General features: G+C 33.6%; 1 protein-coding gene across 9 annotated transcripts in view; it reads right to left on the bottom strand.

Annotated features, from left to right (window-relative positions):
- Positions 1 to 4,647: 4,647 nt before the first annotated feature.
- The window catches only part of LOC129757241 (AP-1 complex subunit gamma-1-like), a 178,173-nt gene continuing 157,424 nt past the window's right edge, over positions 4,648 to 25,396 (bottom strand). For 7 of the 9 annotated variants that reach the window (XM_055754403.1, XM_055754397.1, XM_055754401.1 and 4 more), the window contains 7 exons: positions 24,319 to 24,386; positions 24,115 to 24,256; positions 11,649 to 11,837; positions 11,007 to 11,579; positions 5,265 to 5,649; positions 4,998 to 5,196; positions 4,784 to 4,923 (listed from right to left, as the gene is read on the bottom strand). In XM_055754403.1, coding sequence (XP_055610378.1) covers positions 4,799 to 4,923; positions 4,998 to 5,196; positions 5,265 to 5,649; positions 11,007 to 11,579; positions 11,649 to 11,837; positions 24,115 to 24,256; positions 24,319 to 24,386 — 1,681 coding nt within the window. In that variant the 3' untranslated portion in view covers positions 4,784 to 4,798. Of the gene's footprint in view, positions 4,924 to 4,997; positions 5,197 to 5,264; positions 5,650 to 11,006; positions 11,580 to 11,648; positions 11,838 to 24,114; positions 24,257 to 24,318; positions 24,387 to 25,396 lie in introns of those variants that run through there. The other 2 variants (XM_055754404.1, XM_055754405.1) reach the window with 2 other exon arrangements.

The following is a 25,396-nucleotide window of genomic DNA, read 5'->3' as shown; positions in this document are numbered from 1 at the left end:
ATTTATTGGTGAAAAACTGTTTTTTTTTTGTTCTTCCCGAACAAAATCCACGTAATTCTATTCAAACTTTCGGTTTCCATAATATACTCTGGCCCTAATTTTGCATGGAACCCTGTGCTAGTGCCTTCATTTTATTGTTTTTTTATACCTTCAAAAGTCTCTCCGTGGGATTTAATGTGAATACGGGGCTCGATTTGGATTTTCTAGTAATATTCTTTGAGTTTGAAGTTTCAATAATGGACAGTTAAACAAAAAAAAATATATGAGAAATTTATTTTCCATCAAAGTCTTATGAATTTGTTAGAAGGAAAAAATGTATCTATAAAATTTACCATGTATAAAGATTTTTGAATTTTGTTTGCATTTAATCCATGGATACTTAGTTATTTTGTTTGAACATAATGTCAGCTAGTAATAGAAGCTATTAGCGCGGTTTTTCATTCTAATATAGAAGATCATGATCTTTTTGCAAGATTTTTATTCAAGCCACAGATAACTATCTGCAGTCACAACGCTTAAAAATACATACCTTTATCACCGGTTCTAGAACGTGAAGTTGCTGTAGTTACCCGATCAGGAGAGCATATCAAAATAATAACTCAAACATATCTCACCAAGATATTTACATCTGATTGAGTTATGATTAAGTACTCCAAATTTTCGATTATAAGTTTCTCCAATCCGAATTATATCTTATTCTGATTGACAGACTTGAATGCGGTTGAGCTCATTTTCAATTATCAAGATTTTTTTCGGATTGTCCTAAAATAAAACGATTATATCTTATTTTGATATACGTACAACTTTTTCTGAAACACGGACATCGAAGTCAACGGCCCAAAACGAACATTAATGAGTTTCGCTCAACAGATCCATAAAATTGAATCCAATTTTATGGAATCCAGAAATGGGGCATGGTTTTAGCAAATAATGTGGTTTATTGACATCCCACTAGAAAATTTTCTCGTAGCACTCATATCTTGATAAGTTATAATTTTGATAGGTTTTGTTCTGCCCAATATCAAACTATACTATCTGAACGAGATATAATCTTGAAAGGAGCATATCTAAAATTGATATAATTTAGCTATGACCGCATAGATTTTTTGATATAATTTGAGATATTTTAACATCCTACGAGTACTGAATAATAACTCATTAAGATAGGAAAAAATTTCTCATCTTGATATAATTTTGTGTTTCCCTCCTGATCGGGTATTCTAAATCTAATATCATGTTTCAAAATGTCCTTTTACAATCATTTTGCAATTTTTTATATAAGGTACACCGGGGTAAGTGGGGACGGTTTTTCGTATAGTTCATCTTTAAAAAATCATTAAAAAAATTAGCAGTGGGTCAATTTTGATAAAACCGCGTTCAATGTGATGAAGAACATGTTGTTCACAAATGCTGAAGAGATGAGCTTGATAGTTACAAAGCGAAAAAAGTTTTCACGTAAATTGTTATGGACTGCTGGCGTCTTCACTTACCCCGCTTTATGGGGTAAATGGGGACGGTAGATTTTCCCTTTGATTTCTAAGGAAATTTTCAACAAATTTGTGTTTTTTTGGTTGAATACGTTACTTTATTGCTCGAACCGTCCGAAATTTTGAGAAAAGTTCATGGTAATATTAAAATGGCAGCTTTCAATGATTATTGTGTGTAACCCGATATTATCGACAATATATACTTATTTTAGAAAAACCAAATACTTTTCCCAACTTTTCATGATCTGAATGCTTAATATAGCTAAATTGTATTGAATGATGGACAGAAAATTGAAAAAATGTGTAAACATCAAGTATGTATAAAGCCGTCCACACTTACCCCAGGTAAGGTTTGGTGACAAAATTTTAGATTTTTGCAAATAAACCTTTTTTTTCTCAATTTTTAACCGTCGTTCCTTTTCCTAACTGGTTGTTTCGAATGTAAGGATTGTGTCAATGTAGAGTTTTTCGTCCAGAGTCAGCTAGTTTACGAGAAACTTGCGATTGAAAAAGATGCACATCAACTTCACATCGTAGTTGAAAATAGAAAATTTACAAAAAGTCACCGTAAACATTCGCAATTGTCGGAACCGTATCTCTTTTACAGTTATTGGATAGATTACAAGTAAATTTAACACTCTGCATTAAAAGCTAGAAAAAATAGTTCTCAGTATTGTTTTAATAGCCACCGTCCCCACTTACCCCGGTGTACCTTAGTTAGTTTTTTGACAAAGTTTTGTTTGAAATAAAGAGTAATTGTTGAAATCAGTTAATTTTCATACTAAAGTTCTTAAATTTCAACAACAAAAAGCTCAATTCTAAAAAAAAGGTAACTATTTTATAATGGGAAATGAAGCTCAAGAAATAGCCATTCTAATGCTGTACAAATTATTTTTAAATAATGAAAAATAAAAATAGGTTCTCAAGTTGAGAGGCGCATGGAATGGGTCATATTTTTACCTGTTGCTATGGTCATGAAACAGAATCTGCCCCACCCCCTCCCACCCACAATCGGAGGGATTTTTTTTTTCAACAGTACAGCAATAACACTCCATGTCGCTATCTTTCTAAATATGGCGAACGAATCGATTCCAACTACTAACGAACGAACGACCAAGCAACATACAACAGAGCAGGATCATTCAAAAAATCATGATTATGAACACCATGATTCGATCCGATCACAAGTTGTAACACACCGTGATCGGAGAGATTCGGGAGTTGTATCCTTCGAGATTCGTAGCTTGTCGTAACCACGCGCAACAAGCCATATAGAAGATATGGGATAGCGTTGCGAGTGCACGCAACAGGATTTTTTCTGTTCTTGCATCTTCGAATCTCTGGTCACTCGTCGCTCTCTGAGATCTCTCAATGCAACATAAGCAGAACACACGGCGTCGTCTGCCAGCAGCAATTGGAACGAGTCCGAACGTTGGTCGTTCGCTGCTCAAAATCGTTAGAAGCGATTTTTTTCCATCGCTGGTCACTACTGACTTCTTACACGGAGAAAAAAGACCACAGTTGTTTAATTATTTTAGCTGGTTATACCAATCATTATAGCTTAGTTGATTTTTTCGCATCCAACTATAAATATAATAGACTCAACTACAAACTGATGATTGGCTTTACGGAATCAACTATGAATATAATGGATTCAACTGTAATAGTATAATTGATTCAATTGTCAATATGATAGATTCAACTACACTTGTATGATTGATTTTAGTTATTCAACTATAAATATAATAGATTCAACTATACATTTCTGGTTTACCTTTAGCATTTAACTATAAATATGATAGATTCAACTACAAATGTATGATTGATTCTAGGATTGTACTAAAAATATAGTAAATTACATTTTTTTTCTATGATTGTAGTAGGCCGACAGTTCCTGGAATTTGGAAAGGTACACCTATTCTGGCAGCCCGCGAAATCGACGTGGATCTCGACGTTCCTTTACGTGATCCTGGCAGGATCCCACAGGATACCAGCATTGGTGAGTCAGCGTATGATAAAATGATATGATATTGAGTGAATTTCCCCCCACAAGGTCAATCTTCGACGGGTGCAGAAGCACGGACTTCTAATGGCGTCTTTCGGGACCGATTAAGACGCACAATTTGCTGGGCAAATGCATCAAGACGCAAAAAGAACAACAGTGAAGGAGCCAGGACGTGCATATCGGGATTTCCGGTCAGCTTTTCTAGCATCGTGGCGACTAAAACTAACTAGATGCAAATTGCTTAAATAATAAATTTAAAGAAAATAAAACGTATGGCTACGTTTTATTTTTCCGAAAAAAACATCTTAAGATTTGATAACTTCCAATATAAACAGTATTTAAATTTACAATATTTAAAGTTGACCTCATTGAATCAATCATAGAGATAAAATTGAATGTATCATATTTATAATTAAATCAATCATATTATTATAGTTTAATCTATCATATTTATAATAAAATCAATCATATAATTATAGTTGAATCTACTATAAATATTGTCGAATGTATGACATCAACCCTACATTATTGTTGAATCTATTATATTTATAGTTGAATGCACAAAAATAATCATACAACCATAGTTGAATGTATTATATATATTGTTGAATGTACGAAATCAATCAGATTGTCTATTATATGTATTGTTGAAATTTTCATAATTTTAGTTGGTCGAGGATGAATCTGGATTATTGTTGGAAATACCATACTTTTTTCTCCATGTACGTTTTATTTTTTACACGCTCCACTTCTCACGGCTCACTTCTAACGCCTTTATTCTGTTTTATCACGTCTCATTTTTTATTTCTCACGTCTCACGTCTAACGTCTAACGTCCCACGTCTCACGTACCACTTTTTACTTTTCATATATCATGTCACACTCCTCACGTCTCACGAGTCTTTGCTGCTAAAACCCCGTAAATATCCGATGTTTAAAAGACTTAATTTAATAAAATGTTGTTTATGGAATAATATTGGTTAATAAGTCAAAATTTAGGCTATCAAATAGCTTTGTGTCCAAACTGACTGACATTTGCCTATAAATAGGCCCATATGAATCGACAAATGTTTAACAAAAACGAAATACGAACAGATCTGGAAAAAAATTATAATCATCAAGAGCAAAAGTGGCAAAAAATTAAATTAAAATTTTGAGAATGTTGACGGCAAACGATATCAATTATCAGATTTCCCAAATTTTTTTGACAGCCCTAGATTTCAAATCTAACCGTTCACCTGCTCGCACCGACTACGACGGCCGGCCGTTTGGTGAATAGATTAAGCCCAGAAATATTAGGTAGGTACTTACGCGGTACAATGCTCCATGCGGACGCTGATTTTCGCCAGGGACACCAAAATGTACTGCTTGGTGGTGATGGAAAGCTGCGGAGCCCACAAAAGCTGCCGATAATGCTCGATTAGCTCGATTTCTGTGTGTGGAAAGAACGAAAAGAGGAAATTGGTCAAGTGCTGTGGAAGACAAGCACAGAATGCTGTAACTTACCATCGAAATGGCCCGCTTCTCCGTACTCGCCGAGTGTCCACACGGCCACCTGAACTAGCGGCTGGCGATTTTCCAGTTGATTCATGTTCCCGATGGATTGTAACATTTTGTCGCTAATGAACATTTGCTCTTCCCGGGGGCTGTTTGATATGAGCTGGATTGTCGAGGCAATGACGTCGTCTCGGATATTGTTCCCTGACTGGAGATTTCATGGACGAAAAATTTATTAATTTTTGGAGACATTGATTCATAAAAAAAATAACCTACAATTGTAAGCACCCTCAGTAGCACATCCAGATGCCAGCGGATCGAGGGCGAGTAGAGTTCCGCGGCCCGAACCAGTCGGCTGCTGCAGATGCTCTTCATCTCGGCGTCGGCCGTTTCCAGATACTTCAGAAGCTCCCGGACGATCATCTCGATGTTCTGTGAATTGACCAGGGTGAAGGATAGCTCCATGGCGCACTTCTGGATCGAACTGTCCGCATCGGTAAGGCACTCGAGGATGGTGATGCGGTGCCGCTGGATGGCCGTCATGTCTCGCTGAACCGTCTTGACCAGGGTGATTAGCCCGACGTAGCGGATGTTCTTGTCGCTGTTTAGCAGAAAGCGACCGAGGATGTTGACCGCGAGGACACGGAGGCTGTTTTCGGATCTGGGAATATTAGAAAAATATTTGAAATTTTGTCTCTCAAAAATAAAATTTAAGATTTTTGTTGTTTTTGTTCATGTTTGTAAAATAATTTTACATAAGAACTGTGCAAAAAAAAACCATTAAACAGTTTAGAAAAACCTTTCTTGTTCCGTATCTCTGAAACTTAAGACAATAAGACATGTAAACTGAGATCTGAGACTTGAGAGCTGAGACCTGAGACCTGAAACTTGAAACCTAGAACATGTGACATAAACTTGCGGCAGGAGATAAGTTAACTGAGCTAGACCTGCTGAATGAGAAATGGGACCAAAGACCTAAACATGAGACGTGCAACCAAAGAAGTGAGACATGAGAAATTGTCAAAACAGTCAAAATTGTCAAAATTGTCAAAATTGTCAAAATTGTCAAAATTGTCAAAACTGTCAAAATTGTCAAAAGCGTCAAAATTGTCAAAATTGTCAAAATTGTCAAAATTGTTAAAAATGTCAAAATTGACAAATGGACAAAATTATCAAAATTGTCAAAATTGTCCAAATTGTCAAAATTGTCAAAATTGTCAAAATTGTCAAAATTGTCAAAATTGTCAAAATTGTCAAAATTGTCAAAATTGTCAAAATTGTCAAAATTGTCAAAATTGTCAAAATTGTCAAAATTGTCAAAATTGTCAAAATTGTCAAAATAGTCAAAATTGTAAAAATTGTCAAAATTGTCAAAATTGTCAAAATTTTCAAAATTGTCAAAATTGTCAAAATTGTCAATATTGTCCAAATTGTCAAAATTGTCAAAATTGTCGGAATTGTCAAAATTGTCAAAATTGTCAAAATTGTCAAAATTGTCAAAATTGTCAAAATTGTCAAAATTGTCAAAATTGTCAAAATTGTCAAAATTGTCAAAGTTGTCAAAATTGTCAAAATTGTCAAAATTGTCAAAATTGTCAAAATTGTCAAAATTGTCAAAATTGTCAAAATTGTCAAAATTGTCAAAATTGTCAGAATTGTCAAAATTGTCAAAATTGTCAAAATTGTCAAAATTGTCAAAATTGTCAAAATTGTCAAAATTGTCAAAATTGTCAAAATTGTCAAAATTGTCAAAATTGTCAAAATTGTCAAAATTGTCAAAATTGTCAAAATTGTCAAAATTGTCAAAATTGTCAAAATTGTCAAAATTGTCAAAATTGTCAAAATTGTCAAAATTGTCAAAATTGTCAAAATTGTAAAAATGACAAAAATGACAAAAATGACAAAAATGACAAAAATGACAAAAATGACAAAAATGACAAAAATGACAAAAATGACAAAAATGACAAAAATGACAAAAATGACAAAAATGACAAAAATGACGAAAAAGACAAAAATGACAAAAATGACAAAAATGACAAAAATGACAAAAATGACAAAAATGACAAAAATGACAAAAATGACAAAAATGACAAAAATGACAAAAATGACAAAAATGACAAAAATGACAAAAATGACAAAAATGACAAAAATGACAAAAATGACAAAAATGACAAAAATGACAAAAATGACAAAAATGACAAAAATGACAAAAATGACAAAAATGACAAAAATGACAAAAATGACAAAAATGACAAAAATGACAAAAATGACAAAAATGACAAAAATGACAAAAATGACAAAAATGACAAAAATGACAAAAATGACAAAAATGACAAAAATGACAAAAATGACAAAAATGACAAAAATGACAAAAATGACAAAAATGACAAAAATGACAAAAATGACAAAAATGACAAAAATGACAAAAATGACAAAAATGACAAAAATGACAAAAATGACAAAAATGACAAAAATGACAAAAATGACAAAAATGACAAAAATGACAAAAATGACAAAAATGACAAAAATGACAAAAATGACAAAAATGACAAAAATGACAAAAATGACAAAAATGACAAAAATGACAAAAATGACAAAAATGACAAAAATGACAAAAATGACAAAAATGACAAAAATGACAAAAATGACAAAAATGACAAAAATGACAAAAATGACAAAAATGACAAAAATGACAAAAATGACAAAAATGACAAAAATGACAAAAATGACAAAAATGACAAAAATGACAAAAATGACAAAAATGACAAAAATGACAAAAATGACAAAAATGACAAAAATGACAAAAATGACAAAAATGACAAAAATGACAAAAATGACAAAAATGACAAAAATGACAAAAATGACAAAAATGACAAAAATGACAAAAATGACAAAAATGACAAAAATGACAAAAATGACAAAAATGACAAAAATGACAAAAATGACAAAAATGACAAAAATGACAAAAATGACAAAAATGACAAAAATGACAAAAATGACAAAAATGACAAAAATGACAAAAATGACAAAAATGACAAAAATGACAAAAATGACAAAAATGACAAAAATGACAAAAATGACAAAAATGACAAAAATGACAAAAATGACAAAAATGACAAAAATGACAAAAATGACAAAAATGACAAAAATGACAAAAATGACAAAAATGACAAAAATGACAAAAATGACAAAAATGACAAAAATGACAAAAATGACAAAAATGACAAAAATGACAAAAATGACAAAAATGACAAAAATGACAAAAATGACAAAAATGACAAAAATGACAAAAATGACAAAAATGACAAAAATGACAAAAATGACAAAAATGACAAAAATGACAAAAATGACAAAAATGACAAAAATGACAAAAATGACAAAAATGACAAAAATGACAAAAATGACAAAAATGACAAAAATGACAAAAATGACAAAAATGACAAAAATGACAAAAATGACAAAAATGACAAAAATGACAAAAATGACAAAAATGACAAAAATGACAAAAATGACAAAAATGACAAAAATGACAAAAATGACAAAAATGACAAAAATGACAAAAATGACAAAAATGACAAAAATGACAAAAATGACAAAAATGACAAAAATGACAAAAATGACAAAAATGACAAAAATGACAAAAATGACAAAAATGACAAAAATGACAAAAATGACAAAAATGACAAAAATGACAAAAATGACAAAAATGACAAAAATGACAAAAATGACAAAAATGACAAAAATGACAAAAATGACAAAAATGACAAAAATGACAAAAATGACAAAAATGACAAAAATGACAAAAATGACAAAAATGACAAAAATGACAAAAATGACAAAAATGACAAAAATGACAAAAATGACAAAAATGACAAAAATGACAAAAATGACAAAAATGACAAAAATGACAAAAATGACAAAAATGACAAAAATGACAAAAATGACAAAAATGACAAAAATGACAAAAATGACAAAAATGACAAAAATGACAAAAATGACAAAAATGACAAAAACGACAAAAATGACAAAAATGACAAAAATGACAAAAATGACAAAAATGACAAAAATGACAAAAATGACAAAAATGACAAAAATGACAAAAATGAAAAAAATGACAAAAATGACAAAAATGACAAAAATGACAAAAATGACAAAAATGACAAAAATGACAAAAATGACAAAAATGACAAAAATGACAAAAATGACAAAAATGACAAAAATGACAAAAATGACAAAAATGACAAAAATGACAAAAATGACAAAAATGACAAAAATGACAAAAATGACAAAAATGACAAAAATGACAAAAATGACAAAAATGACAAAAATGACAAAAATGACAAAAATGACAAAAATGACAAAAATGACAAAAATGACAAAAATGACAAAAATGACAAAAATGACAAAAATGACAAAAATGACCAAAATGACAAAAATGACAAAAATGACAAAAATGACAAAAATGACAAAAATGACAAAAATGACAAAAATGACAAAAATGACAAAAATGACAAAAATGACAAAAATGACAAAAATGACAAAAATGACAAAAATGACAAAAATGACAAAAATGACAAAAATGACAAAAATGACAAAAATGACAAAAATGACAAAAATGACAAAAATGACAAAAATGACAAAAATGACAAAAATGACAAAAATGACAAAAATGACAAAAATGACAAAAATGACAAAAATGACAAAAATGACAAAAATGACAAAAATGACAAAAATGACAAAAATGACAAAAATGACAAAAATGACAAAAATGACAAAAATGACAAAAATGACAAAAATGACAAAAATGACAAAAATGACAAAAATGACAAAAATGACAAAAATGACAAAAATGACAAAAATGACAAAAATGACAAAAATGACAAAAATGACAAAAATGACAAAAATGACAAAAATGACAAAAATGACAAAAATGACAAAAATGACAAAAACGACAAAAATGACAAAAATGACAAAAATGACAAAAATGACAAAAATGACAAAAATGACAAAAATGACAAAAATGACAAAAATGACAAAAATGACAAAAATGAAAAAAATGACAAAAATGACAAAAATGACAAAAATGACAAAAATGACAAAAATGACAAAAATGACAAAAATGACAAAAATGACAAAAATGACAAAAATGACAAAAATGACAAAAATGACAAAAATGACAAAAATGACAAAAATGACAAAAATGACAAAAATGACAAAAATGACAAAAATGACAAAAATGACAAAAATGACAAAAATGACAAAAATGACAAAAATGACAAAAATGACAAAAATGACAAAAATGACAAAAATGACAAAAATGACAAAAATGACAAAAATGACAAAAATGACAAAAATGACAAAAATGACAAAAATGACAAAAATGACAAAAATGACAAAAATGACAAAAATGACAAAAATGACAAAAATGACCAAAATGACCAAAATGACAAAAATGATAAAAATGACAAAAATGAAAAAATTTGACAAAAATGACAAAAATGACAAAAATGAACCCCTATTTTAATAGAATTTTTGTTGCTTGGGAAGTGAGACGTGAGAAGAAACACGTGAGAAGGGAGGCGTGATACTTGAAACTTGAGAAATAAGACGTGAGATGGGTGTCGTGAGAAGGATCACGTGAGAAATGAGACTTGGTAAGAGAGAAGTGAGTCGTCAGAAGGCGTGAGGAGTGAGACGTGACGTGAGAAGTGATAAATGAGACGTAAGAATAAAAAGGTAAGACGTCAGAACTTGTGCGTCAGATCTTAGATGTATCTTTGAGAACTTAGATTTGAAAAGGAACAACATTTAATAGGAAAGAGAAAGGTGCTGATTAAGCAAGTACTGCCCCGTATAAAAAAAATTTCATGGATAAAACGTATTAATTAAAAAATTTGAAATTTTAAGTGGAACACTGTTCTTGAGGAATGTTGGTGAAAAAATGTAAAATTTAAAAAGCAGAGTTAGACTAAATACAAAATGAATCATGCTCAATTCAAGGTTTATCGAAATACTTACTCAACATTCATGATGGTGAGCACCGTTTCATAAAGGATAGCATTGCCGGCATTTTTGTTCGTTTCGGTATTGGTGGCCACCTGGGCCAGCACATCGTTCATGATCTCGGACTGATCCGGATCGCCGTGCCCCAGTATTCGCAGCAGCCGAAGGATTTTAACCTGCAGAAAGGGGTCCGGAACCCCATTGACGTCGTGCTCCGGCGAGTACCCACTGACGCCGAGAATCTTCAGGGTCCGCACCAGCTGCGGAATGGCGGCCTTAAAGTAGTGCGTCACGTGAACGCTTTGTTCGCACATCTCCGTCACCAGGGTGATGGTCGATACTAGGATCCCGTGGTTTTTGTCCGCCAGAAACTGCATACACTGCGGCCGGAACTCGTCCATCAGCTCAGGCACTCGTCGGATCATGCGGAAGGCACAGAGGATAGCTTTTTTGCGAAGGAATGCATTCGAGGAGGAGATCAGTCGCTCGATCTCGTGGGCCAGATCCCGGGCCATCTCCGGGGAGGCTATCGCGGCCAGCGTACACAGGGCTGTCCCCACGATGAACATCGTCGAACTGTTGAGATCGCTGTTGAGATAGAGTGAGGATTAAAAATTTAAGTAATGATGAAACGGAAAACTTGAACTTGTGGCTTACTTTTTGAGGCAATTGGTCAGCAACACGTGGACGTCCTGTCGTTCGTCGAGCAGCAGCATCGCCCCCAGATAGCCGATCCGTTTGTCGGTGTACTTGGGACTGGCGGCCAGCTTCAGCGTTTCCATCTGCCCGAAGTGCGCCGGATAGCCTAGCATGTGAATGTAGAGCAATTTGGCCATGTTGCGACATCTATAGGCCGATCATTTGCGTTTAGAGTTCACCCAACTAACATCGATTCGAGAGGGAGGACATTTTTCGTTTTGTTTTTGATGGTCAGGAGATGCAGGGAGGGTGGTGGGAGAGCAGTGCCGGATTTAGGATTCGGAGGGCTAGGGGCATTTTTTTTCTCGGGGACCCAGTTGATTTAATTTTTTTTTCAAATCCAGCATAACCAGCAACGGGTTATAGCAATCACATAATGATATTTTGTATCTTAATGTTTGTGGATTGAGTAACAATTTCGACGAGGTGTGCTTAGTAGCTTAGCCGAATATTATAGTTTTGGTTGAAACTCATCTAAAGGTATGTAGGGATTAGGACTTATAGGACTTATAGGACTTGAACTCAAAAATTTTGGATATAATAGGTTGCACTATCATCTAATGGTTTTCGCAAGCAAGACATACTGGAGGAGTTACAATGTAGGAACTTTTTGGAACTTCGAGTCCATAGAAGGCTATTTGAGACCTAATTTGTAACTTTTACACTGTGTGACGATTGACATGTTACAAAAAAGCTATTTGAGAGACTTTTGGAACTCCAAGTTTAAAGAAGACTATCTGAGGAACCTTTTGTAACTTTCATGCTCACATTCGAGAAAATTCGGTACCAATTCCCTTTGGAACCTTTGTTCAGCAAAATACGATTTTTGGAGGCACGAGTTTAAGTAGATATGAGACTTTTGGTTGCTTGGGAAGATGTTTCGACTTATATAGTGTTAATGCACTTGTGATCCAAAGTAGGGGTTAAAAAAACTCGTACTTAATAGTACAGGTTCAAGTGCTAAAAGGTACTCTAGATACCTTAGGGTTATGAAAAAACAGTAGTTAATTTGAAACTTCGAAATTTAAGGATCAATGTTGAAAACTGTAGTTACCCAGTTGCAGTATCTCTGGACTTCAAGAGAGCTTTTGTAACAAATAATCGTCTAAAGCTGGTAAAACTATTGGAAAGAATAGGTATCATCGAAACGGCTCTGAACTGGTTTAAGGGCTACTTGAAAAACCGAATGCAAAGAACAAAATATGGTGCATCTTAACGGCGATTTCTAGAAAATAATCTAGGTATCCCACAAGAAAGTGTTCTGGGTCCCTTGTTATTCATATTGTATAGCAATGATATGAAAAACTGCCTACTATATCATATGGTCGTCTTAAACTGTTTACTGATGATTACGACTCCTACCGGAATGGTAATGTTTTAGAGCTCCTCATTCAAGAGGCAAATTCCGATTTGAAAGACATCGTAGAGTTTTTGAAACGTAAAAAATTGTGTCTAAATCTGAACAAAACCAACTAAATAATTATCGGTTATCGGAAGATTGAAGTTTGTCCAGATTTGCTCATTGAGAGTTGTACCATCGAAATAGTGCGCCAAGTCAATTACATATTTGGGAATTCAAGTCGATTAAAAGCTTAATTTCATAGCTCAGTTAGATTACACTGCTTAGAAAAAAAAACTTAATAATAACTGCTTAGAAAATTGCAATAAAATTTGGTACACTGTTTCGAATAAGCTAAAATTTGACTTTCTGTCCAAAAATAATTTATGTTGAATCCGATATAATGCCAAACTTCGACAGTTGCGCTACAATATTGCTCAAAGCATCTGATTAATACACAAACAAATCGACTGCAAAGAATACAAAATAAAATAATGCGAGTAGTAGGGGAGTTAAGAGCATAACGAGCACCCGGGCGAACTGGGCACCGCACTTTTCTAAGGAAATTCGTATTTTCGCAAATTAATTTTCACGAGGAACAGTTTTGTAGTTCCTATAGTAGGTATTATTTTTTCAGCAAAAAAGAAACCTCCTTATCATCTTTACAAAAATATTTAAAAATAAACTACCTAGGTTCTCACCTGACGAAAATATGATAATTTTTGAGCCCCGGAAGATACGTTCGTTTGATCGCTAAATTATGTAGGGGAGAGTGGGGTATCATGGGCCAGTTTTTTTTCTTTGTTTCATAGCTTCTTTATTATAAACAATAAAAAAAAAATAAAAGGAAAGGTTTCCTACATTTTCAAGGCATTAGGCATTTTTGTTTATTTTTTAAATACATAAATTTCCCGAGTTCTGACTGTTTTAAAAGAATTTATTTGTTTTTATTTTGAAAAACTGTGGGGAAACGTGGGCCACCAAATCCAAATTGACAAGATAACGTGCAAAGTTTATGAGTTGACCCAAAACTGAAATTTCATAATTCATTTAGTTATTTCAAAGCAATTTCAGATGAGGAAATAAAAAAGAGCGTTGTGTATGATCGAATAGTTCCTAATTCCTGCCTCGCGAACGTTTCGGCAAAACTCTTTATATAGGATATTTGTTCTTCTCTATCGCATAAGAAAAATGGACAAAATATTCCTCACAACTCTTTATTTGGCATAAGAAAACTTTCCAGATAAGAAAAACGTATTTTAAGTTCATAATGTGTATAAAAACATCAAAATATAGGTGGCTCAAGATACCCCAAAAAATGTTGCCCACGATACCCCACAAGCTATGATTTGCAAATTGATTGCGTTTGTGTGACTTATTTATGTTTCATCAAAAATTCCTTTTCCACGTGAAAGAACAAGACAAAACTAAGATCATAAGCGTATGAGCATATTTTTGTTATGTACTTTAGGCTAGTTAAATAAAAGAAGCATGTGCTACGTACATAAGTCAACAACCTATAGGAAACCATGCTTACGCAAAGCGACGACAATGACAGATTTTTATCTCAACATACAGCTGAGATATTTAGAGTGACCCACGTTACCTCACTCTCCCCTACACATTGTTCATCAATATTCACCATCATTCAACTAACTATAATCAATTTTAATACGCGTTTTTACTTTAACTTGTTGACTCGGGGGAAACAGAGTGCCATTGATCGGGGCACGATGAGCATTTTCTGCCGACTTGTTCAAGTCAACTGAATCATAGAAATACAGCTTGACTAGTTTACATCTGACGATTTAGCCTATCGGTAAGGTGTTTGAGAGGTAATCGGGAGACTCGAGTTTTATTCCTGGTCGAGCCGATTTAGAGCCAAATGAATCATGTATGGTAAATGAAAATAAAATCGCTTCGTCCAGGGATCGAACTAAGGTACTCTGATTATCTCTCCGTCACATTACCAATAGGCCAAATTGTCAGATGAAACTAGTCAAGCTGTAGCTCTATTACTGAGCTGAATTCATCGAGTTGAATTCGTTGCTAGATTCTACGGCAGAAAACGCTCATCTTGCCCCAAAATAGTGCAAATTCTGCCCCAGGGGGACAGGGGTTCATCCGAGCAAAGCCGTTCGTTTTCGGCAATACAGTAGTTTTTCGATTTTAGCACTGTTCGATTTGATCAATACTCGCCAAATTCACGCTCGATTTTATCACGCTTTTTTAGAAATCATTCAGAAACTATTTGCAGGGTCTTATTTTTCGTTCAAAAGCGTAGAATATCTTTGTTCATGATATTTTTTATGGTTTATTGTTATATAGATATTCAATAGACTGCCCCTAATTTGTATGGGAAATTCAAAACCTGTGAAATGTTATGCGCTGCAGGCTAAAATTGATCCTAGGCCTAGTACAAGATCTCATGCCAAATTTGGGCCAGATCGAATCACGGGAAGGGGTCGCTCAACGAGCCTGAAGTTTGTATGGGATTTTGAAACATTTTGTTGGGGGGAAACCAGTTTTTCATCAATAACTTTGGTTCCCGTCGGCCGATTTCTTTCAAAAACGGTTTTTCTTAAAGCCTAAATTATGAAAAATATTTCATTCCTAGACTGCATATCGATAAGAGTTGAAATAAAAAAGTTATTAGACTTCAAAAATGAGCTAACTTTTTTAAAGATGGTATTCATCACTGTTAATGAAGCGTCAATATGTTCGACCGCCCCGACTAATTAACAGAATTCCAAGAATTTGAAGAATTTAATTCCAACTGTAAAACACGGTGGCGGCAACCAGATGTTGTGAGTTCAATGTCGGCCTCTGGACCTGGATTCAAGGAATTTATTGACCCAACGATGCACAAAAAGAGTTATTTGAACATCCTCAAGCGTAACCTGCAGCCTTCCGTGGATAAATTGGGTCTACCTCGTTCTACCTATTTCCAACAAGATAATAACCCCAAACATACCGCTATTGTCGTACGGGAGTGGTTGCTGTATAATACCCCTAAACAATTCAAAACGCCTCCGCAGTCTCCCGATCTGAACCCGATAGAACACCTATGGTGGGAGGCCAAGAAGCGCTTGAAAAATAAATATCCTAGGAACAAGGCAGAACTCAGAACGGCGATAAGGGAGATCTATGATAACATTTCATCTAGTCCAAAAACCTCGTTGAATCGATGCCACGACGCTTGCAAGCAGTGCTAGATGCCAAAGGCGGTCATACCAAATACTAATTTAGTTGTTTTTTTGATATTTCTTAGTATCTATGAATTGATTTTTATTGGAATTTTAAGAAAAAGTAGTATTGTACGATCAATTTTGCCACGACTTAAATGGTGTTTTTTTTGTTGTTTTCTTAAAGTTGAGGTGAAAATGTTGAAAAAATTGTATTTTTCTTTTCAACAGTTAAAGAATAAAAAGGTGTTATTTTTAAATGGATTTAAGATGTTTTCACTTATTTACTGTTAAACCCCGAAAAACTCGAAATATAAGAATTTATAACAAGTGTACGATCAATTTTGCGATTGACTGTAGAAAGAGGTGGGTGAATTTAACCGTTTTTGATAAGAGATACAGTTGCGTTCAAAAAAGAATGAAATCGCATGAAGCTGCGCACCCACTTCCAACTTTGACAAGCTGCCATTTCTCTCTTGGTTTATATTTTTTCATGAAAATTTCACATAATTTAGTTCAACTATCCAACTAACACTCCACAAAATTTGAAGTCTTTACAATGACGGGAAACAAAGATACAGCTATTCCCGTAAAAAAGAGAAATTTGGAACTGCTTCACTAAATTTGCTGTATCTTTGACAATTTTCATTGAAAAATTTTGAAATTTGGTCCAAAGATGTAAAAATGTTTGATCTAATACCAGGACAAGTTTCGTCAAAATCGATGAACGTAATCAAAAATGGTGCCGGATTGAAAATGAGGTTCGTTATCGCCCAGCAGACGATTTCATTCTTTTTTGGACGATGTTTGTATGGAAAACATCGTAATCCATGTACTCTTGTTTTTTTCTTTCACAAAACAAAAATTTATCAAAAAGAATGTCATAAATAGTTAAAAACATCATTCGTACTTTGTTTCGAAAGAGAAAATGTTCCAACATGGTTCAAAGTAAAAAGAACAGAGTTTCAGTAATGACCTGCTAATTACACCGATAAACAAATTTTATCCACAGTTAAAGCGAATATTCTATTCGCTATTTTGTTTCTATACCAGCTCTGTTGGAATAATTTCTATTTCTAAACAAAGCAAAATTGAAGTTCCTATCAATTCACAACATTCTTTGTTATAAATGTTGGTTTTGTGAAAGAAAAAACCAGAATACATAGATTACGATGTTTTCCATACAAACATCCGTCCAAAAAAGAATGAAATCGTCTGCCTGGCGATAATGAACCTCATTTTCAATCCGGCACCATTTTTGATCACGTTTATCGATTTTGACGAAACTTGGCCTGGTATTAGATCAAACATTTTTACATCTTTGGACCAAATTTCAAAATTTTTCAATGAAAATTGTCAAAGATACAGCAAATTTAGTGAAGCAGTTCCAAATTTCCCTTTTTTACGGGAATAGCTGTATCTTTGTTTCCCGTCATTGTAAAGACTTCAAATTTTGTGGAGTGTTAGTTGGATAGTTGAACTAGATTGTGTGAAATTTTCATGAAAAAATATAAACCGAGAGAGAAATGGCAGCTTGTCAAAGTTGGAAGTGGGTGCGCAGCTTCATGCGATTTCATTCTTTTTTGAACGCAACTGTATATATTTATTCTTTTTTTTATATATGTCATAAACAGTCATAAAAAGTAAAACATTCCGATGTTGAATTTGAAAACATGTTTTTTCATTGCTTATACATTTGAATACAAATGGATGAGCTTTCCTGTCGCTTACACAATTGACTTTAGTATGAACTAGCCCTCAGATAGCACTTCTCTCAAACAAAAGTTTTTAAGACAGATATTGCAGAGATCGATCCTTTGGTTTCGATTCTTTAGGTGGATCGATCCTGTAACCATTCAGAAGAATCGATCTTGGGAATCGATTTTTTCCAGAAGATCGAACAATCCTAATTCGAACCCAAAAGATTTCCTGCCGATACCGGGAATCGAACCCAGTATGTCTGGGTTACCAGACACGCGCCAGCCTATCAGCTAGACCACATCGGCCTTATTTATGTTTCAGTTGAGAATTCAGTTTCCAAAATTAAAATCAATTCCATATCAATGTAGAAAAAATTTCAACATTCAAAACCCGTATTAAAATTTGAATCGATTGAATATTTCATGGTCAAAATTAAATTTTACAATGTCAGCTATTAGCAAACCTGAAAAAAAAAATGAATTGAAAATATCAACAAATCATCTAAAGCAGTACAGATTTCAACTTCGACAACCCTCAAAACAAATTGCGGACCAAGTACGAGATATCTCATTTTTTCGCTTTCCGCTAGCGTGCTACTCTAAAAAGTAAAACTCCAATGTTACGAATTAAATGTTTCTTTTTTTTTCAACAAAATTAAACACAACAATTTCAATAACTAAGATATTAAATTTGTAAGATTTGGTCCATTGGTTTCTGAAGTATAGAATGCTGAATTTTATGTTTCCTGGCTTAAGTTTTTTTTCGCGATTCTTAATGTGTTAAGATGGAAAGAATCAACATTCAGGGAATCATGAATTACAAAATTAATAAAGCTATTTATCAAATTTCGAATGCCCTCTCTCTATTGTTTTGATACTTGCGGACCACGGTAATCCTTAAGGAAAAAATCAATTTCCGATTTTTTTTAATGCTCCTTTAATTCGTTCGAAGTTGGGTGGACACGTTTTAAAATCCTACAAATACAATGTTTGAGGATGAATAAAGTGGCTTACGTTTAGTAATTTCTTCCTATACTTCTTCCTGTCTTGATTCCAGCAATGTGTTGGTTTCCGCTAACCACCTTCGATTTAAAATATGCTTAGTTAAAATAAGTTGCACAATTTCTCAACTAATTTCTCACCTCCACTCAATTCAGCTTTTACAGGTAATTTGGCACTTTGAGAACTGTGTTCCCACGTAGTTGTCTCCTTTACTTGAGCGATTGCACTTCAGTTTCACCTCCATACTATTACTTTAAGCTAGCACTTTTGCCCTAGGATTTAGAAACTTGCAATTAGGGTTAAGTATAAAGTTCACTAGTTTACGCCTATGCCTACCTTAATTCGTAAGAACAGATTATGTTTCGCAATATACAACAGAGTATTTATAAGAAACTTGTCAAATATGCCTCTATTGAAGTTAATACGCAAACACAATATCTCCGTACTTGTTTGTTTTGTTTTGTCTTTTCCTCTAGCTTTGCCGCCTAACTTGCCGAACTCACTTCTCACTTATGTTTTCGAACTCATCATGCCATTCATTTATCGACCTGTCATTAAGATTAGATGCGTACAATGCCGTCGGTTTCAGTATCGGTCAGTTCAATGACACTCTCTCTTTGTTTTCTACTGAATTCAGATTTTGCGAAATAATTTCAGTATTATAATATAAAATTTATTAATTATCAAAGTTCAATACGTTTTTGTAGAAAACTATATTCAGTGAAAAGGCACTCAAAATTCCATAACGACTTGAAATATTTTTTTTTTGTTTTGTTTATTTTTTTTCCAACACATTATTGTATAGCATTAGTTTCTGATAATGGGTGAATGCAAGTAAACCGAAAAAAATACTGGTAGTACCAGGTCCAACAGAGAAAAATTATGCCGGAAGATCTTTAAGTTAGCGTTGGATGGGGAGGTCCAACAGAGAAAAAGAAAGGATATTAGGATAGCAATCATTGATTTGAACACGTAATAAGTAGAAGTATCGAGCTTTAACTGGCGACAAGTCTTATCAAGTTTCAAGTTTTTTTTTGTAAAGTTTATTAAGAATAGCCAACTGAAGTAGCTAACAATATATTTTGGTTAAAATTGTTAAATGGGTGGTAGCATGTAACCAAACGCCAAAAGGTTCATCAACCATGATCTAGGAGTCTTGAAAGAAACACAGATCCAGTATCAACGAGATTAAATATTAATTATGTTATAGTGTGACATGGAACTGTTCGGAGTGGAATGTCCAGAACACAAAAAAGGATGGTTTCTGCAACATCCTTGTACATTGGATAGATGAGTCTAATCAAAGATCTGTCTGAAACGGGTTGTTCAGTAATGAAACGAAGGTTCGACACCCAGTCAATTGAATTCAGAGGACCAATTTAAATCTGTCTGGAGTGGAGAACCATATAAACTAGTAAAGGTATAAGAAACCGAAAGTTCATGAGAAATTTAGCATCATTTCGTACAGAAAGTAGCTTGCGGGAACGTGGGCTGGAAAAGCCCAATTTTTTTCACTAGCAATTGATGTCATGTTAACGAACATACCATTTTAGTGAGAACCTTAACTATACGGAACATGGAGCGAAAGTGAAAAGTCTATAACTCTGAAAATAAAGGTTCGATGCTAAACAGTGTTGAATAAATATATCAGCATCAACATGTGAAAAGGGTATAAAAGACAAAGTAAACAAAACCCGTTTTCAGTGGATTCAAATAGTCCAATATGACCTCTACTTAACACAAAAACCGTGTTTTGTTTATCAGTTTTCGTATGATTTATAATCCAGTTTGAGCAAAGGTTCTAAAAAATTTAGAACCATAAAATGACATTATCCTCACACAAATTGTTTTATACACCCTTTACCCTTTTAGATACAAAACATTAAAAGGGGAAGAATGCGGAAAGCTATTCACTCACTCCTAAAGAAAGATCCATTAGCATTTGTCAAGAAATAGGGAATTTTTTATCTCCATCTCACTTACACCCATGAGAGATACAGTACAAAGCAAAGGGTGTATAAAATATTTAGAAGAAATTCATACTCCATCTAGGTTCTATAAGCAATTACGAGCTTATTTTCCATCAAATTACCTTTTTATCGATAAACATATTAAGAAGAAAAAAAACATATTAAGAATGCTACTGAAAGAATCAGCGTTTTTCTCGAAACGGCATAAATGAGCATAGACCATTTTCACGTGTTGGTACTGATATGTATGTTCAAAGGACTTTAGCAATTCACACGTAAGATATAGATAGTGATACTAGGAACATTTATTGGAGAAAATTACGAATAATGTCTGGTAATAATTCCAATAAATACAAAAAAGAATGCTATGGAATAAAATTTAAGAAATTTGCCAAAACCAAGACTTGTGAAAATTGGTTGAGGAAATAGGAGAGAAGTTCCAAGCATATAAAAATGTCATAAAAAAAAGGAATGGTCATGCACTGTACAGTAAAGTAAGTAAATAAGATTGCGATATTAAATGAACAATTCAATCGGTTTTTGAGGAGAAATCAAGATTTTTATGACAATAAAAAATTGTAAATGGTTTTCAGGTCTGACCATGATATATTGCCAACGGCGCAAAAACATAAGGAGATGGAAACTGCGATTACAATCATTTGTTTGATATACATCGGAAAATTCATATACACGTGTCTTTGCATGTTGAAGCTTTTAATCATGCAACCAAAAGATTTTGTTCCTGATTTTTTTTTAAATTATTTGTGTAACGTAGAGATGTGCAGCGGATGATTGCGAGTGCCAATGAACTCACCATCTACGGCTCTCTTACCCGATAGGCTTTACGGAGCTATCTCATCTCTCTCGTCTTCTGTTCACTCACTCACAGTTCACACACACAACCGGGAGACGCCGCCAGTTGAATACGAATCTTCTTCAAGGCAAGTCGTGCGTCTCCCATTCGGCCAGGAGCTGAATCTCCCACAGTAGGGGAGTATGGGGATACTTGATCCCTGTTTTCTTATTTTCATTATATCTTTTTGAAAAAAATTAGCAACTTGCCGTCTTTTGCATTTTCTGACAGTGTTTAATTTCAAGTTTATATGCTCCAAAAATTAGAACGATACATGAACCCGTAGATGAACCAGAAGCATTTTCATGAGACGAAATAAAAGTGATTTTTTTAGGTTAAAGGATACTTGATCCCTTACTCAAGGAGACTTGATCCTTAATTCAGGGAAAATCTAGCAAAAATTTAGCAAAATCTAAATATAAAAGGTCCGTTGACTATTTTTTGCCATATTAGTTCTCATTTCACGGTATGTAAGTATCAGACAATGTGAATCCTAAAAGTTTGTCTTCTACCCTAAAGTCATTGCATACTTTAAGGCTAAATTTTCTAGTTTTAAGACATTTTTTTTGGACAAATATTAGTAATTTCATGATAACCTATAATCAAATTCCATTCACAAAAAAAATACATCTTTTTGTACTTTAGGGATCAATTAAACCCATATTTAGCATTAATTTTGGCAAAGTTTTTCTAAAAAAATTGGGAGTTTACAATTGCTATGAAAATATGGCATTATGAAATTCATATTATATTCTAACGATTGGCATATCGGAATAAAAAAAAATTATTATAATAATTTCATGTATCAAACATTTTAAAGTGATGAAAAAAGATCTTCAAATCACATTTTGATAAAAAAAAAATGATTGGATTTTTGGTTTTATCACCGCGATTGTTTATACTTCGAAGTTATCGACGTTTTTCGGTGAGTTTTAAAAATAATCAAAACAAATTACCAGTTGTCCATACGTTCCGAGCTACTATGGCATTCGCTCCTCTTCAGTGGACACTAAAGTTATATTTTACGTTTAAAAATTAAACATTAAATCTAAATTTTAATTTAAACTTACAATTGACTGGCCATCGTCTAAGCTATTTTGGTTTTGGACAGTTTGTTTTGTTTTGCGTTTACATTTGTTTGTCAGTGTCTGTGTTAACTTGGATATTATTGAGTCATAAGCGGTCTTCCATAAATTTTAAGACCGCTTGACAACTGGTAATTTGTTTTGATTATTTTTAAAACTCACCGAAAAACGTCGATAACTTCGAAGTATAAAAAACAAAACAAAAATATTTTGGAGAAGGAATTTTTGCTCTTTTACGGTTTTTTGGAAGCTGAATCAAAAGGCCGCTGGAAGCTGAGTAGGAGGTCATTTAGACTAGTTTTGGAACTTAAGAGTATCTCACTGATACTTAAATTTGGGACTGCATAGAATTTATTCAGATCAATGATGCGACTGAATAAGCTTTTTCGTACCTGTTTTACGGAACTTTTGGTTGCTTGGAACTATTTTTAAGCTTGAATAATTAAAATAAAAATATAAAATATTTCGAAAAACGTTTAACCAAAGGTCATGAAGTTTTATAAAAAAAAACGTATTTATAAAATATAATCGTACCCTTGAATAGAGAGCTAAATCTATGCCAGAATTCAAAATCCCCGAAATATGTCGGATTCGAGTTGAACAAAATTTCAAGTCATAAGATTCAGAAACCATGAAAAGTTTTCCATTCGAAATTCTGGCCTTAAACGATAAATTCTAATAAATAAGTAAAACTAATATGTTCCAAAATGTACATTAGACCGCTGCAAGCTTTGTGTGGAAATCTCAAATTCTAAAATTTCATCCACCTCCCATGACTTTTTTTTGGTTGTTTTTGCTGCCAGAAATAGCATTACAATTTTTGGAAGCGAACCATCCAGTCCTGAATTAGCGCAACGGGTTTTAATTTTTTTTTATTAAAAAATCGCCAGAGACAGAAAGTCCCAAAAAAATTACTTTGGATGAAAAATATTTCTTGTTTCTTGCAGTATAATTCAATGGAATCATTATTGAGTACCTATGTTTTTGAGTTAAAATGATTTCTGCTGACCCTCTTTTTCTATATTTAGGATTAAATTTCTTGTATTTGTAATGTTGACTTTCTATTTATGGTTTTTATGTCTTGGATGAGGTCTAAATTATTTTTTCCTCGAAGGGCTAGAAGCAATTGCCCTTCAATGACCCCGTTTAAATCCGGCCCTAAATGAAGGATTTGGTCTGTGTATATTGGGGATTGTTGATGCAACAAATATGGGAAGGGCCATGGTAAGGGAACGGGGAACGACACATCATTTTGGAGACTTGCAAAAAAAAAACCGGAAGGATACTTACTTCCAAATGCAGTCCGTCTCGCGGAAGGTACTTCGGATGTAGGCACATTCTGTATTTACCACGGCACGTTCCTCGGCAGCCGTCCTGGCCGTTCGGATCTGCCGGATCAGCTCCCGGAGTCGTGTCGGGTTGGGTTTTCTTACTATGGAAGTTTTAAAATGAGGATTTTTTTGCAGGTAATTGAAGTCGGTAATCAATACTCACGAATATTAGTTTCAATAGTTTCATTTATCACTTGTTTGATATTGTTGATTGTGAGGCCAGGACTGTATCTGAAAAAAAAGGAAGGATAAAAAGGTATCTATCAAAATTTGGGTAACTCCAAAATGAATTTATTGGTTTCAAAAACGAATCTGGTTTCATGAAGTTGTTGCCTCGTCTAAGCAAAGGCTGGAACATGCTGATATAATTTGGCTTCTTTTCTAGCTCAAAACTCTAGTCTTCGGCTAATAATTAAACCTATAAATCATAACGGCTTTAGAACGGTTTATTTCGTTCCCATTTTCAGAGATTCAAAACGCCGTTGCCACGCTGATTCTGTAAAACATCGATTATCACATTCCCGCCCAGTGTTAAATTTTGGCTTGTGTCAAAGCCCGAAACTCATTCAATGGGGCTTATTTTTATCGGGTCAGCTGCTTCTGGATGCTGGCTGTGATCAGAGCCAGAAAACCAGAAAACCCAGAATTCGCGGTCGTAAATTGCTGGCGGGTTGCATTCCGCAAGGCACACAATTCCAAACCGACGCGATTGGCAAGATTCTTTCGGGCCATCCGCTATCCCCAGCTGTGGCTTCGAACCACCCACAATTTTCACACCAGCAGCGTGGGTGGTTTTAAACATTCGTCACAACAACACGTCGCAGTTGAGGGTGGATTTGGATTTTTTTCAACTGTAATTAACCATGCATTTAGCGGATTGACTGAAAAGCTGAGTCAAATTGAGAATATCCATAGAAATATTTTAAAAACTATGTAATTTGAAAAATAAAAACAAAAAAACACGTATAGGATCTGAATGAAACTTGACGTTTGCTCGAAGAGATTCCTCTAACTTAACACTAAGCGTATACATCTTCGAGGGTATGATGGCTAGCATCTTACAAATGCTAAAACCACCATCCCACAGAATGTGAACTATGTTTGCCGTTACCGGGAAACGATCTCATGACCGTTGGCTTAGAAGACTTGAACACAGTTGTACCGGATAGGTATCGTTGATTAAAAGTCACAAAAGATACTCTCAGATGTTGAAACGACTTTAATCGAAACAGAAAAAAAAC

The sequence above is a fragment of the Uranotaenia lowii genome, chromosome 3 (genome assembly GCF_029784155.1).
Source record: "Uranotaenia lowii strain MFRU-FL chromosome 3, ASM2978415v1, whole genome shotgun sequence".
Classification (NCBI taxonomy): Eukaryota; Metazoa; Arthropoda; class Insecta; order Diptera; family Culicidae; genus Uranotaenia; species Uranotaenia lowii.
This window is presented reverse-complemented; position numbering and strand designations above follow the sequence as displayed.